This window comes from Numenius arquata, chromosome 1 (assembly GCF_964106895.1).
Source record: "Numenius arquata chromosome 1, bNumArq3.hap1.1, whole genome shotgun sequence".
Lineage (NCBI taxonomy): Eukaryota > Metazoa > Chordata > Aves > Charadriiformes > Scolopacidae > Numenius > Numenius arquata.
In genome coordinates, this window is record NC_133576.1 from 16,582,869 (window position 1) to 16,602,512 (window position 19,644).

General features: G+C 38.4%; 1 protein-coding gene across 2 annotated transcripts in view; it reads left to right on the forward strand.

Annotated features, from left to right (window-relative positions):
• The window catches only part of NME7 (NME/NM23 family member 7), a 94,660-nt gene that overhangs the window by 13,907 nt on the left and 61,109 nt on the right, over positions 1-19,644 (forward strand). For both annotated transcript variants that reach the window (XM_074159796.1, XM_074158952.1), the window contains 4 exons: positions 6,065-6,172; positions 9,971-10,137; positions 15,326-15,436; positions 18,935-18,985. In XM_074159796.1, the coding sequence (XP_074015897.1) occupies positions 6,170-6,172; positions 9,971-10,137; positions 15,326-15,436; positions 18,935-18,985 (332 nt within the window). In that variant the 5' untranslated portion in view covers positions 6,065-6,169. The remainder of the gene's footprint in view (positions 1-6,064; positions 6,173-9,970; positions 10,138-15,325; positions 15,437-18,934; positions 18,986-19,644) is intronic.

A 19,644-nucleotide genomic window follows, 5' to 3' on the forward strand; every position in this document is an offset into this window, starting at 1 on the left:
ACTTATTTATTTGTTCATGATTTCTGCTACCCATCCCCTCCCCCTCAAGGTGACAATTGATTGCACAAATGGAGTAGGGAAGCTCATTAAATATTTTAGCATCTACTAATGCCATTTAGCTTGCCATGTCCTGTTTGATGTCTTGACTTCATTTTATGTAACCTTTTTTTAGAGATACTAATTGTTTTAAACCAATTGTTTTTTCCTCTTTCAGCTTTGTAGACTTGTCTGCAGGGGACTGTCACATTTAAGATGTCCTTACATGACAGAAAAGCACTCCTAACCAACTGGTTGAGACAATCTTTAAAGCTCATTGAAGTTACTTTTTTTTTTTTTTTTTAATCTGACGTTCTGAATTCACGAGCGTTTAGTGCTACTTGGAAAGCTGGGCATGCTGCCAGGCCTGCAGTTCCCTAGACAGATGCACCTAAAAGCATTCAGCTGCAAATGGAGCAGAGCTAGCCAGATGTTAGAGTGGGAGAACAGGAAAGCTAATAACAGCGAACCATTTAAAGCAATCGAAGTATTTCTAGGTCTCTTAAGAAAGCAGGTGATACTGTGACAATGCTTCTACCTGTGGCCTGCTGGGGCAGTATAAGACTGTGAGCAGCTGCCTTTGCAGATGGTGGAGGTAGATCTGGCCGAAATTTGTGACTCTTGCTCCTCAGACTAGGAGTTTATCAGTGACTTTCTTTTCATTTGTGCTTAAGTCCTCTCACAGTAGACTTAACTCCAAAGAGTGGTGATTGGTCTGGAAGATAAGCGATCAGTGATTTATGAGCTTTGAGGAACTGTTTCAAATAATTCATAACAGGACTTAGGTACCTGCTGTTAGAAGTTGATCATACATCTACAACAATTTTGGACCCAATTCTGAGAATAATGTTCTTCATAAAGGCAGCTGGTGGGGTCCTGCACTTCAGCCCACTGTCTGAAAAGCATCAGGCCAATGTCTGTTGAAGGAATGCACCAACACATACAACAATAGTTATTTTTTTGTAGAACCTATAAAGAGGAAAGAAAAGGAGAAAGATACCTGTTGACTGGGCATTTCAACAAATTCTATTTTTTGCCAAAGAGAGTGGTTGACAAACTCGCATACACTTGTGATTTTTTTTCTCTTTTTTTCTAAAAGCGTAAGGTAAGTACATGTTAATGCATAAGCAGACTACCTGATGTTGGGGTCAGTCAGCCTCGTGATATCGTCACCTGAAAAGTTTTAAATTATTTTGTATCCTTGTCCTTTGATACCATCTCATTTTTTACAAAAATATTCTTGCTCTTCCAAAATATTTCCGAGAGTGCCATCAGCCTGGTTGGGGGGGGACAGGTTGTGAAAGAAATATTTATCTTAAAGATATTGCCAGAATTTTAGAAAGTTTCAGGGTAGTCTTTCCAGGTGTTTTTTTTGTCTATTAGGGGAAATACCCATTCAGTGTGAGAATTGATCCTGTCTGCTGGTCCATCTAGTTCCCAGCAGTTTTCATAGAAACAGCCTAATTCTTAAGATCAGTGTTTGACTGCAGGTTTTCCCTGTGATGCACAGAGTTTTACAAAATATAGAATAGAGATATAAAGATGGATCCTTTTGGCTGTGATTCAGCTTTTCCTGAGATTTGTGCAGTGTTTTTATTGCTTCGTTGGGAGCTGATTCAGGTCCTTTTATTCTTTTTCTCTCTGGTCTGATTTCAGAGTCACTGAGTCACTGAGAAAATCGACGGAGCAGCAGACACGAAGCTGCCCACTTAAAACGTAGCAATACTCTTCACGACTCCTAAACTTGTAAATATGTGGGCAACAGGCCAAGAGCCTGTGTCAAATCTGCCAGGCATATTGAAGTTCCTGATAGCGTGTATAAGCCTCATAGAGACCAGGTGGCTAATATCATGTAAAGATGGACTTTCTAGATAACTCAGGGCTTTACTAATTTTAAGAAATATTTTGATACTGTTTCATGTGGAGTTTCTTGAGTAGTAAGCTAAAGGGGTTATGATACATTGCAGACTGATAACTAGTTTAAGTACAGGTAGTTTTTTCCAGTCAATTACAGATCACAGAGATTACAGCTCAAAAGTACGAAGTGACACACTGGCAGAAAAAGACTAGCTTCAGGCTTACTGATGGGACAGAATTATCTATGTAATGGAAAAAAGTAAGTGATGCAAAAGGCAGGATCTTAGTAAAAATAGGTTGCCCTTATAATAGCAAGGGGAATCATATAAATTGCCCTTCCATTAGACTGGTCTAAGTCTGAGGGTGCATACGATCATCAGAAAAAAATTCTGTAGCTCCTGATTCCCTGTGTTCTCCATTGAAAGAGAAAATCTAGGATGAAATTTCTAGTCAAAACTAGAGGAAGAGGACAGAAGTACTCACTCCAGAATAGTAAAATAGAGTGGCAGTCAGGAGGCATCTTGAAGCTGGGAAAACCAAATCCAGATGTATGTTCTGCATGGTTCAGACAGAGGGATAAAATTGTTTTTCCACCTTCCCATGCAAGTTCCTTGGTCCCTGAGCTGCTGTTCTACCACCATTGCTTCTCATGAAAACCTTTGGAAGATCTGCTTTTGTTTTACTGCAGAACAGAAATCCTTTGGAAGTCTAAAAGGTTTATAGGTCAAAACATTTTCTGTCCAGCTAAGTGTTCTGCTTTCAGGTTATGAGCTTCCTTGGCAGATATGTTCCAGACAAATGGTTTCCTTCTGTAGCAGTTTTTTGTGAGCACAGTTCTTTCATAAATGCTTGGATTTAGCTTCTAGAACTTAGTCCCATGCTACCTAAGGGTGACTGCTTCCCCCATCACTTTCAGAACTGAGTACATAATTTGATTTTTTAAATTCAGCTGTACTTCAGTGAATGTTTCTCATGTGCATGGAGCCATCCTACTGCATATTCACACATACTAATATAAACAAAAAAGTGTAAGCTAGCAAAACCTACACATGCATCAAATGTTTTTCTGTGCTGCTTGTAAAAGAAGAAAGAAAAAAGTTATTCTTTCCATATTCACAGTAGGTGAACTCTTGGCCTCACTGATTTCAGCGGCCCTAGATTTTACCATGGAAGGTGGCTGTAAAAATTGAGCTGAAGACAGCTACTTTAAAACTATAATTATGTAAATATAAAGTGCACAGTCACTGCTGGTTTTTTCAGTGCTGATGATTTTTCCACTGATGAGAAAAGTTATGAAAAACTATTTCTCCCCCATTAGGTACTGCTTAGTTACTTGTGTAGTCACAAGAGCAGAAGCTATGTGTGATTTTAATGAAGGTACAATGTAGAAATGAATGGAAACCAATGCTTTAAAGCAAGAATTTTCTGAGTTATAATGTATTTATAGATTCTCTTGATTTGTTATTACTCAAGCTGTGCACAGTGATGTGATTTCACTAGAGACTAATGTGTTTCAGCCATTTCCTGGGGGAATGAGGTGCCAGGGCTCTCTGGTCAAGGGCTGTGGAATTTTCTGCTTTCAGGACTTTGTTGGTCTGGAGCAGTGTGGTGCATTGAACATGAGAGCACTTGACAGGTCATTGCTGGTCTCTAATCACTCTCTGCTCTGGACAATTGTTTTCTCTCTGAGTTTCCTTTGTTAGGAGGATGAACAGAAGCCAAGGATGAAACTTAGCATGTCTCCCATAGTTCTTTCTCATCTTTGAGACTGCTGCTCACATTGCAGTCTAGAGCACACTGGTGAAAGGGTATGTAAGTTGTTTGCTGTACCAGTTCTGTTGACTAAGCAGTAAACTGATTGAAAACAAATGTTCAGGAAAGATCATTTCTGGGCTGTGAAGACTTAAAATTTTATTGCAGTTCTCACAATATGTGATGGGAAATGGGCAGGTTTTTGTGTTTGGTTTTTTGCCTTCAAAATCCTACTCCTGCATTAAATAAGTAAATAAAAGTCTCAGTGGCAGTTTTACAATGATGCCTTGCAAGGGCTCAACAGAATAGATTCACATTACTCCATGTCATGATTGTATTCAGGATTGTCTTCTGTTTGTTTTAAGACTATTTGCATGAATCTGCAATAGTAAAATTGCAGTCCTACTGTGGTTTACATTATACTTGTTTGGCAAGGTCTTCAGTTTGCTTTTAGTATTGAATTCCTTCACTCTGCAATGTGTGCCTCTGAAACAATCTACCTGTTCACAAACATAATCCGTTTCCAATTAGTTTTACAGTATTTTCCATAAGCTCTTTTCTTCTGATAATGTTCTCTGCATTTGGAAATATTTATTGTGATAATTTTGTGTCCATAAAGCAGAGGAAATCTTGGTTATGGCCTAGGGGAAGCTTTACAGACTTTGTTTTGGTCATTTTTGAAAACTGTTAGCTCTCCATATTTTCCAGATTCAAAATAATAATCGATTCGAATTTTCCTGCATACTGATAACATTACTGGGCATTTGGGGGTTAGCTCTGTGGTGTTTTTCAAGTCTAAGTAGCGTTTATTACCTTGCCTTTGCTTACAGTGCTAAAAAAGAAGATAATACAGAATGGTCACTTCTGCCATTCAGCTGAAAAAGAAGCAGTGGCCAGAAGAGCTTGCTGAATAACAAATATAAATAGCTCAGACATTGCGTTAAGATCTTACAAAATTAATTTCAAACAGATCTTAAAACCAAGGTTGTGTTAAAAGAAACAAAATCAGATCAATTCCTTACCAGACAAGACACAAAATGTAGTTTCTCACTGTAAACATGAAGGTGCCGATGACTGATACTGGTGACTAAGTGAAAAATCTAATGGTGTTTTCTTTGCTTGTTCACATAAATATATTACTTCCCCGAGACAAGTAAACATTTGGAAATTTTGGAATTTCTGCTTAAGTGAAAATTAGTAGCTTTTCTGATAACTCATACCTAGAAAATATATTTTAAAGTGATGCTATAATATTAAATAAGTAGCGTGAAGTAATGCAATTATATATGTCTTCATGTTATGAGTAGGCATTGATTAAAGATGGTGCATGCTGTTGTTGAAATGCTGTTGTTTTCTAAAATCTGAAGGACTAAAAATGCCTACATGTCTTCAACTTGAACTCTCAGTGGTATCTGAAAGTTTAAGATGTATAAGAAGAGTACAGATATATCTAAATATACAGATATATATATACACATATAAATATATATGCAGATATATACATATAAATACACAGATATATACAGATATATCTAAAGAGTGGAATCCTGTGACAAGACTGTGCTTACCCTCAGGACTAGCAATCAGATTTAGAGGAGGTGTGGAAAATAAAAGCTTACAGCTCCATCTAACAGCTATCAAATGATTGATGTTGCCGTATCAATACCTAACAAACACAAACCACTGAGAGGTGCTAGAACTGCACATCCATGTGCATTGCATCGCCTTTGTGCTTACTTTCCTGTAGGGGGTTATCCTCTGAAGAATGAGGAGTGGAGAGAAAAAGCTATGCATGTAGCTACAGTTTTAGAATTATGGCAGTCTAGCTTTATTGTCACACTCCTTAGGGGCAGAAAATGAGTTGTAAATGAGATCGTCCTGTTTATGCTTAGTGTAGATTTCAGGAAGTAGTGAATCAAACTAATGTTGTCTTTAACTTGAATGTGTTTATCTCATCATTAGCAGAAATTCAGATATGACTGCTCAGGAAGAGGAAAGTGTTTTCTTGTAGGATGTGTAGAAAATGTGTTAAGATTCTATAATTTAGTTGTGAGCAAATGTGTTCTTTTCAACAAATGAAAGTAAATTGAATACTTTTATAAAGTTAAGAAATCCAACAACAACTTCTACAACAGTCCACGTTTCATGAATGATGAAATCAGAATAAGTTTTGAGATTGCCTGGAAAACTGCCATGCCGTTTCCATCATACTTAAAAGATGATAGTTAACAAGTGAAAAGATGTCACCAGCTGTGGTAAGCAGATGATGATATGCAGAGTGTCCAAGTGCATTTACTAGTGATTTTTTTTTTACTTTTCTGATAACAAATGCAAGGAAGTTTTCTATTTTTGTGTTTTTACATTTAAGATATGTATTCTTTCTGTAATAGCCCTTTCTCCCCTCCCTTTTTTTCCCCAGAGTCAAGATGACAGATTTGCTTTCACTGCTGAATGGTATGACCCAAATGCTTCACTCTTTCGGCGTTATGAACTTTTGTATTATCCAAAAGATGGATCAGTAGAAATGGTAAGAGTAAAAGAAAAACTCTATTGTCATAAGTGTAATATCCAATTAAGCAGTTTGTAAAATGGCAAGCCACTACCTATGCCTACTAATTTTCCAGGTAAGGAAAATGTACTTTTAAGACGTACGTTGCTCTGTTTCTGAAACTAAAAGAAAAGCAAAAATGCAAGTTCACAGTGAAACATGTTGAAGAGCTTTCATGTTTATGATTATTTTTTTTTTCCTTAAAGCTCACTTTGGCTTGGAGAGATTAATTTCACAAATCTGTTTTCATTCAATCTCTACTTGGGTTTCAGAATTGAAACTCAGCAGCACTGACCTACTGCTTGAGAAACATAAGTTGTAGCTGATTTCAAACAGGGGAATAAGCTTCTGCTGGAATTCCAGAAGTCTCTGAAGAGTAAAATCTAAAAGAGCCTTATCAAAGTAGAGGAAGTGGTAAATTGCTCTTAAATTGGTTTTAATGAAAGTAAGGATGTTTCAGACAGTGGGATCTAAATTTTTCCATCAATGGTGATTGCACAGACCTTTCTGACTTGTGGTTCATACAACTAATATCCATTGTTTATTGATAGCAGGTTAAAATGAGCATTTTGCAGTAGCAGGCATATATATAAAAAAATGTAATATGTACTGTAAAGATAACTCCAGTAAACCAACCAATGCTTTATGCTTCCTTTTAGGAATGAGTGAATGGTTTGGATTAGTCTTTTCTGATTTTTAACGAAGACCTAAGGGTCTGAGAATAGCCTAGATTTGGATATTCACGCTTAGTAATTTCAAATTTTAGTTTTCCTGCTATAAGTATCAAATGCAGAAATAAGAAAGCTAGTGGAATCTGCCTTTTCTTACCCAAACTACTGCTCACTGAAACCATGGTATTGACCTGTGTGAGGAGATGCACTTTGTCCATTTTACTGATAGTCTCTTTAAACAAACTCTATTGTGATGTCGTCGCTGTTTAAGTTAGTTCTTCGTATCATGCCTGTGTGTGAGGATTTTTATTTTTTATTTCCCAGAGACAGTTTAGCTAATCAGTCAGGAGCAGTAATAATCATCCTACACAACCATGTGTAGGCTGGCAAAATTGTTTTTCGTTTCACCTAGACGTCTCAAAACGAAGAGCTTTCAAGGTGTTCTTGAGCTTCTTAATGCATTCAGCATCAAATACCTACAGCTTGGTAGACTTGCATTTTGCTAGTGTGTCCTTAGGTTAAGACAGTATGGTGTGTACACAGTCATGAGTGTAAATGAACAGTGTGATCACAGCAGGAGTTAAAAAAACAAAAATGCATGTAACGCCTCTGTAGAAAGAATATCTCAAAATTACTTTTAGAGTGAGTTTGTGGACAGAGATTAAATTTAGACTTCTCTTCTGGATTTTTTTTTTTAATTTCTGCTGAACTTGGTGAGTCTTTATTACTGCCTAATTCTTCTGTGTCTTTTGGTATCTTCCTGAGAAGATGACAGCCCATTCTTACCGCTAATGTATCTCAGGAGAAGGGAGGTAATCCGTATGAGCCAACTTCTCCCTGCTTATGAGAAAAATGTTTCATCCCTTTTCCCACCTCCCTGACAATAGCTCTCCTTTATCACACACCTCAGCTAAGGGTGGAGCAGAGCTGCTGGCTTGTGTTACATGAAGTCCTCACCTTTAATTTTCTTTCTCAGTTCTTCATGTCTTGGTTCCTGTGAAGAAAAATTACAGTGGCAATAATGAGACAAGTTTCCAGCTTGCTTTGCAGCTGGAGGAAGAAAGCATAGGTTTTTGTCCAAGGACAGCAAGCAGCTGTTATGATCAAACTGGATCTTTTGACAAAGGGATGCCCCATTCACTGAATTTTCCATAGTTAATAACTCTCATGGGGAATTCTCAAAGCCTGAACAACTTTTCTTGCTACAGGAGATTTCCTAAAAAAGAGAGAAGAAATCTTTAAAAAGGAAAAGAACAGATTCTTAGCAGAGGACTATGTTGCTTTGGATAATTAACTTCTACATATATATAGGCAGGAGGGGAACAGTCCAAACAGTCTTACATTTCTTCTGCTGTGGCTTATACTTAGCTTTATAAAGAGGTCTTTTAAACAGATCCAAAATTCCACTCTAAAGAAGAATTCTTTAACAAAAGTAGATGCCTCCCCCCTTGCTTTATCTTCTGCTTGAGAAGAGAGAAACAGCTCAGGGTGCCTTTCTAGCAACTTTTAATTAAATAACCAGATTTTTAGTCAAGATATAGGAGAATTTGAATCCGGTCAAGTCAGATAATAGGCTTCCTGGCAAAGTCCAGGAAAAAGCAAGTAACTGAATTCAAGTGACTTTTTTTCAGCATGTTGTCAGAGGAGGCTCTGGGGAGACCTTATAGCAGCTTTCCAGTACTTAAAGGGGGCCTACAGAGAAGCTGGAGAGGAACTCAGGGAGTGTAATGATAGGATGAAGGGTAACAGTTTTAACCTGAAAGAGGGTAGATTTACATTAGATATTAGGAAGCAATAATTAGGATAGTGAAACGATGGAACAGGTTGCCCAGGGAGGCTGTGGATGCCCCATCCCTGGAAGTATTCAAGGCCAGGCTGGATGGGGCTTTGAGCAACCTAGCTAGTGGGAGGTGTCCCTGCCCATGGCAGGGGGGTTGGGACTAGATGATCTTTAAAGTCCCTTCCAACTCTAACCATTCAATGATACCATGATTTCGTTCTCTACTGCACTTGACTAGAGGACACTTAGTAGGAGCACGTATGAGGGGCTAAAGACATTTCAGCAGGAAGGTATTCTCCCTTATAATGCTGCCTCAGCAGAACAAAGTATCGAAATAATTTATATTCTCTGATCTGAAAAGTTTTGACTATTCTGGAAGAATTCATTGAGCCTTCTAACAGGAGAGAAATGTATTCATACATCTCAGAACATGAAGGAATATGTAATTTTGCTCCTAATCTTTTTTTTCCCTGCAAAACTTGTGGGAATTATGTTCTTTCTTTTAATGCTATTCTAGTCTATATACCATTGCAATGGAGGACAATACATGTAATTCAAGACAGAAAGGGGGAAGTTTGGCCTGAGGAGGCCAAATTCCTTTCCTAGGATTTCACTTCCCCAGGAAACTGAAGGCATCTGCAATATCTAAATGCAGTGAAGAAACTGTTCACCAGGTTGCCTTTTGTGCTTTACTAGCCCACCCAGAAAATTACACATTAACATCTTGCTTCTTGCTTGGAATAATAATATGTAGCTGAATTGTCTTGACAGGCTTTTAAGCTTGCAGCTCTAGGCAGTGAGAATGTCTCAACCTAGTGTTGCAGTCATCCATCCGTCCCTAATTCTGAGTCTTATGCAGTCAAATAAAGCATAGTATCACTGGAATGATGCCCTGAAGAGGAGACCTGCCACAGTGTGTTTCTTGATCACTCCTGGTGCGAGCCATTGGCCTATGAAACAGCATAGATCTGCTAGGGGGAACTCTCAGTGAGACTGGGCAGAGGTATCCAATAGGCACCTGAACCATTTATCACAGGTTCATTCAATTTAGCTTGATTTAGCACAAGCAAATGATAAAATAAAAAATGCAAAGATAGCTGCCAGCCTGAGACTATTTGAATGGAATAAATCTGTAATTGTGGTTTACTCTTCTAAGTTTTCCTGGTACGCCTGTAAGTTCAAAGGTTTAGGAATTAAATCAATTTAGTGATCAGATTCAATCCCACAGTACTGTGGAAATTTCTGAAGGTAGAGTAAAAATTATCTTGAGTTTGCCCACAACTTAAACCTCTTGCTATGGTAGGTTTGATCTTCTTTTCTCTGCAGTATGATGTGAAGAACCATCGCACCTTTCTGAAGCGCACCAAGTATGAGAGCTTACACCTTGAAGATTTATTTGTGGGCAACAAAATTACTGTTTTTTCCCGTCATCTATCCTTGGTGGACTATGGGGATCAATATACAGCCCGCAAGCTGGGGAGCCGCAAAGAGAGGTGAGAAAGCACATTTTTTTGAAATCTTTCTTTGTAGTTGGCGTTTCAGAGTATTTTTTCTTTGCTGGAAATGAGATAAGTTTTCTGTAGGATGGGGGGAGGAGGAGATAGCCACAAGTTTTCATATAGTTTGAAGTGATCTGGCATACTGACAGCTGGAGAGAAGCAAAGTGGCCCTTGCTTGTGGGCAAACCCATGATTGCCATCGTTACCTGATAAATCTTCAAGGCTGGCTTCTCCATGGTGTCAACTGGTGCCTCCTCTAGGTCTCTTGGGAGAGGAGAGAGGGAGGAGGAAAACAGAGGGTCCTGTTCAGCTTTGTTACTACTTCCCCAGGGCAGGCAGCAGTAGGATTTCTGTGATTTGTGGATTCTCTTGGGGCAGAATTGTTACGGTAACCCTGATGTATGCTGGGTTCTTGCAAAAATAGCACCCGTCTCTCTGGGGTCTGTGCAGAAGCCTAGTGCCTTACCAATTAGATCCACTCCATGTTAGTAGTAGTAACCAAAACCAGTAGGAACAGGAGTGAGAGGGGCCCATTCCCATTCTCCGTTTTTTTTCCCACTATGGGGAATTTTTTCTGAGACTTTTTTCAACATCTAAAATCTGTGTGCATGAGGACAGGAAGCACAGAGTGAGAATGTCAATAAAACTTAGAAGCTTATTTGTTAAAACAAATTTCATTTATAATGGATGAAGATAAAACTGATCATCTCTTTCTGGTTGAAAGACTTGCTTTGGAAAAGATTTTAAGAGCCCATTCCAGAACAAAAATATCAGAAGACACTTAATAAAATGACAATAAGATTAATTTGCAAGGAATTTAAATCTGGTTTGACTGCAGTATAGGTAATCTTTGAATTTGCAAATTAACAAATTTTTGATAGTTTGCTCCACCTTTTTTTTAAAAGAGCACAGAATATTTTCTTACATATGATGTTCTAGTGAGCCCTGTTCACCTACTTCCTTGCTCCCTCTCAGTAACTGGGCTTAATTCAAAACTCTTTTTGGAGAGTTGTACACAAGCAGACATACAGGAAGAACTATAAGTTTTAACATACATCTTTGTCTTAACTTCACAAAAACACTGCCTTGGAAATGGCTACCATAGCATCTGTCCAGAAGGATTTCTTCTGGTACTTTTTCTCCAAGCTGGGGTTGGGAATGGTGGAAGAGTAGCAAAGGAGGTGGACAACACCAGAGGATGGCTTCTGTATATGTGGCTACTCTCTCTGGTCCTCAGTGGAGCCTTGGGTAGATTACATCTGTCTTGTGTATGGTTTTCATATCAGTGTAACTTTTTACAGTTGTGTATTTCCTGTGCTGCCTAAACTGGCGTAAGTCCTGGTGATGATGTGGTTATACCAAGAAAAGGCTGCTTGTGAAAAAATGACATTTTCTTCTTCTTGTAAGGGAAGTTGCTGTCTATACAGCAACACTATAGTTGTGTCAATGAAGTGGTCCTGGGAGGGAGTGAGTTTTTGTACTGCTCTACAAAAGGAAGGAGGGGAATTTGTGACATGTCAGCTGTTTGGAAAACATTTTAGGAATGTTGGCTGAAAGATAACATAGATATGCAAGTGGTGTTACATATTCAGAATAGCCCAAAGGAACACAGTGAAAGGTGCTTTAAACAGGCAAGGGATCCTCAAAATCCAGTTTCTTCACAGAAGCTTTCACTGGGTAAACAGGGTCATATTAAAAGAGTTCTTGGGCAAAACAGTTGCATATGAGGTATTTGTCTTTTTGGCTTGGTCCTAGCAGTTTTTACAGTAGTGATTAGTTAAATAGATATAGTAAGATTTCTGCAGTGTATGATAATTCCTAAAATAATCTGTACTTGGAATTCTATTAATAATTTTAAGGATGTTGCATGAGGCAGAATGTTTCCCCATCTTTTTCTTGCCTTTGTGCTGTACAGGACTATCAGCAGTTTAGTTTGACTTTGGAAATACATTCTTTGGTCACTGAGTATGTCAGACAGGCTCAGGAAAGACCTTTGAGGGGGACTGAGGAATGTATATCAAAAATCTTGAACGTTTTGAATTAGTGACCTTTGTTTTTGTCAGTAAAGCAAGTGAATGTGACTCTAGATACATAAGGTACAAAACAGATACGTGAAAAGAGGCTACATTTACACAGGCCCTTTCTAGAATGGGGCTAAAATTATTAAGACAATTCTATGGAGTTTCAATTTCTACACCTACTTTTCTTCTGTCTTGGGTCAATTTTTAAATATAGCCATATTTCAGTGTTGTTCTTACCTGCTCCCCTCCCAGCACATCATAAGGAAACAGTCACAAACAGTGACTAAAATGGGTAAGTAAGCACGGAATCACTGGCGTGGGATAGGGATTTCTGTTTCTCTAGTCTTTCATTTGTAATCCTGGGTGGTTGTAACCTGAGGTAAACATTTGTCTGAGTAGTGGGTCCTGTCTAGGTAGACTAAACTTAGAGTCAGTTACTATCACTGGGTTTGAAAATGGTGTTAGAAAGCTTGTGTCTCAACCAGAAAGATTTGAATTCATTTTTGATTGGCTATGTTATTCTTATGCTTCTTCCAGTCATTGACATAATCAGTGTTTCTTCCCCTACAAGACAGAAGCTACTGTACATGCAACAGTCCTATTATTAGAACTAAATAGATCTCACAAGCATAGCCGCAGCATGCTTTGTGCACCGTTCCTTTGATCAGTTCCCATCTTCTGATGTTTCAGTACTCATTGGAGTACTGTCGTACAGTCTCTGAAAATGTAAGCAAATGAGCTTAATTTTTATTCTTTCTCTGTTGTTCCTAGACATAAAACTGTTTCAAAACATACTTTGCAGACTGCATCATGTCAAACCACAAGAAACATATTCCTAATTAAAACTAAAAATAGGGCACATGAATCAAAATCCAATCTCAGAAACAGTCTTCAGCATCCTGAATTATACTTTTCTTATCCTGCAAACCTCTGAGAAGCTCAGACTGAAATGGTAAAGTTTATATATCAGTGTTAGAGAGAAGATGTTGTAAGAGTTGCTCATTGCAGTTTGTATTAATATCTTCTAGGTAAATTGCTTCATAATGCAATATTTCATTACATATTGCTTGGAATTACATTTTTACTAGAAAGCTTGAAATTAGCAAAGTAAGGGGCAGTTTATTTCTAACATTAGCAGTCTGTTTCAAATAGCCTGTAATAGCATAGATTAAAAAAAATTATTCCTCAAGGAAATGCAAACAACACTGGAGATCTTGTTCCAGTGATTTCATCCTTACTGTTCATGGTAAACGACAGAGTCGAGAACCTCTTGTTCCAGGATGGAGGTCATGCATTGTGTGAACGGTGGGCACATGTCATCAGTCAAGCGTGTAGCTGCTCCCCATCATGTGTCTCGATGCACATGGCACATCCTGTCATATGATAAATAATATCACAAAATGAGGTAGAGCTGTGAAATCCTTGGGGAAGAGAGGAAGAGGCTATGGCCTCTAGGCTGCATGGAGTATGCTGGCAAACTGTGTTAAATATTGGCCAGAGGCCAGCCTTTCCTGATCTGGAGACAGGGCTAAACCAACTTTAATTTGCACTGCAATAGACTGAAGCGTAGGCTTGGTTGACTACTCTCATGTGGTTTCTGGCTATGCTTTAGTCCATCAGTCTTTTTGTGTCTCATTTCTGAAGGGATCTGGGCCTAAGCTGGTCCATGCATATGAGCATCCTGATGCTCAAGGGAATCTCTGTTTGTTTCTAAAGGTCATCTATGTCTCTCCCTTACTTTCAGATGAAATGTCACATGCTTTCAAGTCTTCCTCTTTACATTTCCTGGTCCTAACACCTCCCTTCCCTTAGATTTGCTGTGAAATAGATAGTCTGTTCCCAAAACATCTGTCAATATGGGGTGACTTAATGTTCAAAGTAAAGGTAGTGGAAGTTCATCCATGTCCTGTAACCTCAGCATATTTGCCCTGGCTGGAATATATTGCTGCTAACCTAAATGCTGCTGTCCATGCTACGCTGGTGTATAAAATGAGAAATTTGCAATTATTTGCTTTTCATTTAGGGAAGTACTGCAATAAAAATCTATCTTGGGTAGCTTTCATTATTGGAAACAGTGTAAAAGATGGAAAGAGCTCTTTAGAATTGTTAGAGACGTGGAGTTTCTGAGATACAGGGTTGAATAAATCTGTTCATTTGTAAGCTGAGCACATTTGAAGCTGACTCACCACAAGATGAATGCAAATAGAAAATGCCATTTTACAGACCTTTTTGTGCTTGTTATTTTTGATTCATAATATGTTTAGTGATGATGGTGTACTTGATGCTATGCAAAGCGCACTAATAAAACAGTCCTGGCCTTGGGGATGTATAGTATAAAAAGATAATTATCAAAAAGACAGGACGTACTTGGAAACAAAGATATGGGGAAGAGTGTAGAGATTTTTTTGGTTGATCTCCCTTAGAATATAGCTGTCAGTCAGTATAAGAGATGTAATACCTCCTCTGCCAACCTTTTATTGTGTCTATTAACAGTGCCAGCTATTTCACATGCATATTGTATACCATGAAGTGTTTGTACTGTACCAAGCACAGTAGGACCTTCTTCTCACTGAGGCCTCCAAATATTTTAAAAGTAATAACAAAACAGTCATTTCACTTTGAGTTTCACAGAAGAGGCACATGTTTAAGTAGTATTTTTAAACAGGGAATTTTAACAGCTTTGGTTTTATGTATATAATGGTTAACATTAGGAAAAAAGGGAGCTGAGCAAGCCTAGGGAGACATTAGCAAATCAGTTGTGTTCTAAACCAGAGCTGTGAGTGAGGAGCTATAGAGATAAACACTAGCTTAGGAAGACATGGCCAAATTGTTTGGTCTGAGAGTGAAGGGAGAAGCCAGTAAATGATGACTGCTGGTGGAACACTGTGGGCTGACTTGGGTTAGAAAGCCAAGGAAATCGTAATGTGCAAAGCTCATTCTTATCAGAATAATGTCTTCTGCAGGCATTCAAGAACAGCGTGGAAATTGATGAGACACTGGGACTAGGATGTTTGTCTGTGGCAGAATTTCTCTCTTTGATGTAATGTTTTTTTGACTGAATATAAACTCAACATGCACACCAAATGCTCTAAGGAAAGTAGTGTTGGCTGTGTATCTCTACTTTTTTCTTTTTTTTTTTCTTTTTTTTTTTTTTTCTCCAGAACGCTGGCTTTGATTAAACCTGATGCAATGCCCAGGATTGGAGAAATAATTGATATAATTATTAATGCAGGATTTACAATAACTAAGGCCAAAATGATGGTGCTTTCAAGGTAAGGAATTTTTAAGATTAGCTCTATTGTATCTAAATATTATTTTTGCAGTTAAGAATGTTCTCTGAAGCTATGCTGTGTTGTTCCACACATCAAATACATCCCAGTGAGTAATAGAGGGAAGACTCATCTGTTTCATAATCATGTAGGTTTCTGAAAGCATGTAGAAAATTAAGCTAAGTATTAAAAAGTGCAAATGAGTATGGGTGATTAAATATGTAATGGCTCTCTATGAATCCAAGGTGACTACCAAAACTTTAGCAATTCAGCAGTGTTTACTACTGACACGTCTGTACGTCCTCACCTCATGGCTTCCTGATGCAAACCATATTGCTGATTGTAACACTGTTGTCTTTAAAGTAGTTAGTTTGTCCACTGTAAGTAAATCCATCACCTTAATTTGTGCTCTCTGAACCCAAACTTCTTTGCTTTCTAATGACTGGAGGTCCCAGGCAAAGCAAATGATCTTCTGACGTTGTTGGAGGGTTGGCCAGATTTTACTTATGCATCTTCCTAATCTCCCCCAACCTTTGCTGTGCTCCACTTTCCCCATTGAGTCACAAGATTTAAAAAAAAGCATGCTGCAGAGGAAAGGAAACATAATTAATTTACCCTAGTGCAGTAACTTTGGGGAAGTCTTCTGTTTCTCTGCTGCTGCTTTGCCAAACCTGTTCATATACAACATGTCTTCGAGAAGAAAAGCTATCTGTCTTACATAATACCATTTTCATGTGTTCTTATGGTTTCTGTGTGAGGTCAGGAACAATTTTCCCCTACCTCAAAGCCTTTTCTGCTTTCTGAAATACTGATAAAACAACTATGTGACTTCCTGTTCTTGTCTCTGCATTCACCTGCTGCAATGTTTGATTATACTGGTCCCAGATCCTCCTTCAAACAACTCCACTTTGTGAGTTCAATCAGGTTTCTAATACTGATTTACAATTCACAATGCCTTTCAAGCCAGCTTTTTTTGCTTGCTCTCCTGCAGTCTGAGAGATTTGATCCTGAAGTGTTGTGTTGGGTCGTTCTTTATTTCTGTGTCTGTCTGAGAACTTGAAGAAACGTTGAGACAAGTCACGTGCTTTAGAGTTGACTCACACTGAAGGGAAGAAACTTTGAGACTTGAACTTTTATTGCCTATTGCTATATAAAAATTTGTGCTTCTCTTGTATAATTAAAAATTTTTATTATTAAACACAAGATTGAGCTGTGATACTGGATAGATTTAAAATAGTGTCTTGAGTATTTGTGGTTTCCCTGCATACTATATACTCTGTTTCTTGGGACTGTGCCATTTTAAAGTGATAGAACTATGGCTTTGCCAAAGTCTTGTACCCTTAGATCTCTGCAGGCAGGCTTGTTCAAATCAGTATCATCATCTACTGATTTCTTTAAAGGGATTATTACTGACATTTGTCCGGCAATCACTGTTAAGTAGATTCATGGCCTCTGTAGAAGTTGTAGCTGAGATATGAAAATGAAGGCAGGTACATACTTTGATAGGTCAGCTCTCTAGTCTCTTCATTTAATCATATGTCAGTTCAGTCTGTTATTCCCAGATGAACACTGTTTTCCATTCTTTAAAAGCAGACAACTAATGAGAGAGGTGAAATGAAAAAGGAAGTATGTTATACAGCACAACTGCAGTTTTATATTTATTGCAATAGGAATTCTTAACTGAGTAGTAGAGCTCAATTTGTTTCAGAAATATATCCTTCAAATACTTCTTTGCGTTCAGAAATGATAATACTTAATCTGTTTGAATACCTTTTTCGTATTCACTTTCCAAAATTATTTGATAAATTAGTTTCAGAAGAGGATTTTCTGGTGAAATCCTGAATTGTAAACAAAACCTTTAGGCTGTTTGCAGAATGTAGATTTGAAGCTGAGATTGCAAGAGTTCCTGTGACTAGCATCTTTTTTAAATCATGTTTCTGCCTTAGTTATGAAATGAAGGGAAAGTGTATTAGTTGTATGGTCAATGAAAATCTTTTGAATTTTGAAAGGCTTATACTTGCACTGAACTGAAAGCAACAAACCAGAAATTATTCAGTTCCAATGAGCAGGTGGTCATTTTGATAAAAAAGCTGGAGAAACCTGTGACTGTTCAAATATTTGTCAAGGTTAGGAAAATTAAATTCTCCTTAGTTCTTCTTGAGGTTATTTCTTTCCTCTGGCAATATTTGGCTTAAATCAGGGCTGCAAATGGGAGAAAGATGTGAAAAGTTGCATTGCAGATGACAGAACTGTGCCTTTGTTCAGACTTGGAATCTGTTATTTGAAAAACATGCAGGTAATTTCTTCCAGTAAAGAGGGCTGCTTAAAGCAAAATGAGCAAAATCATGGAGACCAGAAAAAAATCAAGTCTGTTTCTGCATGTAAAAACAGTTTTCTAAGTGGAAATCTTCTAGTTTCTCTGCAGCTCTGCTTTGATTATGAACTTTGTACCCAGACTAGGGGTGAGCAGTAGTGCTTGCTTTCACCTATCAATGCTTCTGAAGAGCTTGTCCTCCTCCACAAATTCCAGCTTCAGAAAGCGGTATACACCAGGATTTGAAGCAAGCCAAGACCAAGCCTGCACTTCTGAACTGGAATTTTGAAGCTGCAAAATAACAGAGCTAGACTTGAAAACCTCCATGGATTTTTCTAGCTGCTGCCATACCAAAAAAGCAGTGCAGTAAGCAGGAGTTAAACATAAGAAGCAGCTGGAGAAAAAAGCAGGGAAGAGTAAGTTTTCTAGCTGTGAAAAGCTACAGAATGGTATGCCCACCGGTGGATTGATGGTGGGCCTACACCGTGGTCCCTGAAACTTGGGTAGCTGTGTAGCTGAACCCAGTGCTGTGCCAATGCAGAGCTTGGAGAGGGCCACCACCATGTCTGAAAGGGGTATCTTTTTGCTTCCAGTAAAGGCTAAGTAACAGCTGTGGTACAGACATACTGTGTATGCCTGGTGGCCTTTATTTGCCTGGCAATGTGAGGAGCCCTCCTCATTACAGAAACCCCATTGCTTTGGGAGAAAGCAGTGTTTAGTAACTGTTGTGTTCCTCGAGGGAAAGTGCAAGACCAAATTGAATTTTCAAGTGGGAAAGTGTGGGAGAAAGCAAGTTTTAATCTGGAGTGCATTGTGCTGCCTATGTGAGTTGTAACGTTTGAGGATACTGAATAGAAACCAGGTTAAGCAATATTCTCTTGTGCACGAGTGTAGTCAAACACTAGCCTTGATAAGGAAATAAGTTCCAGTGAAGCAGATAAATTGTTTATTTATGCTTTAAAACCAAACTTCACTAACCAACATACACACAAACTGAGATGAAAGATGAAAACAATGTAACACCGTATGGCTTGGTGAGAAGGTGACTCTGCTGCATTTATTTTTAGCCTGAGAATGTGGGGACCTGTAGGAACACATTGATGAATGATAGTTTGTGGTTCTCAGGGGAGTTTACTTATATGTATGTATGTGTATATATCTGTATCTATGTCATTTCACTCTTTCAGAAAAGAAGCAGCTGATTTCTACATAGACCATCAATCAAAACCTTTTTATAAGTAGGTATATCATTTCAACTTGACGTGTATTAAGTTTATTGAATGCACAGTATTCATTTACTGTATTTGGTACTGCAGGACCATGGGAAAATCAGAGTTTGTCTTAGTTGAGTGGAGCTCTTTGCAAAGTATGCACCCCGTTCATCTTCCTCCAGGGATAGATCTGTATTTCAGCTATCCAGGGTTTTAACTCACTCTTTACAGCCTGATAATATCAAGGGAATGTCTTTGGTGTCTCTTTGCTCCTAGCAAGGCAAAACTTCAAAGCCAAGGGAAGGAGCATCTTCAGGATCAGGGTGGAGCTTGCAGGTAATGAGAGTTAGGGGGGAACAATTACCTGTGAGAATTCATTTGGTAGTAAGTACCCCAAATCATAAGTAACTGAAAGGATAGTGCATGGGGCAGTTGTTTACTGTACTGCTACCCTTGGACAAAACATCAAACATCCATGATGCTAGACTACTCTACTTAACATGAAAAACCTTAGTCTTTCCATAACTGACCAGATTGATGCTTATGACCCAGAGATTGTGTCTTGTCTGGTTTGCCTGAAAGTGCCAACAAACAACTTCCATTTGCTCTCTCTGGACTTGGAGGTCTGCCTCTTTTAGGAAGAGGGTGGAGCCATGTTGAAACCTGGCTTGGTCAAAAGACCTGGT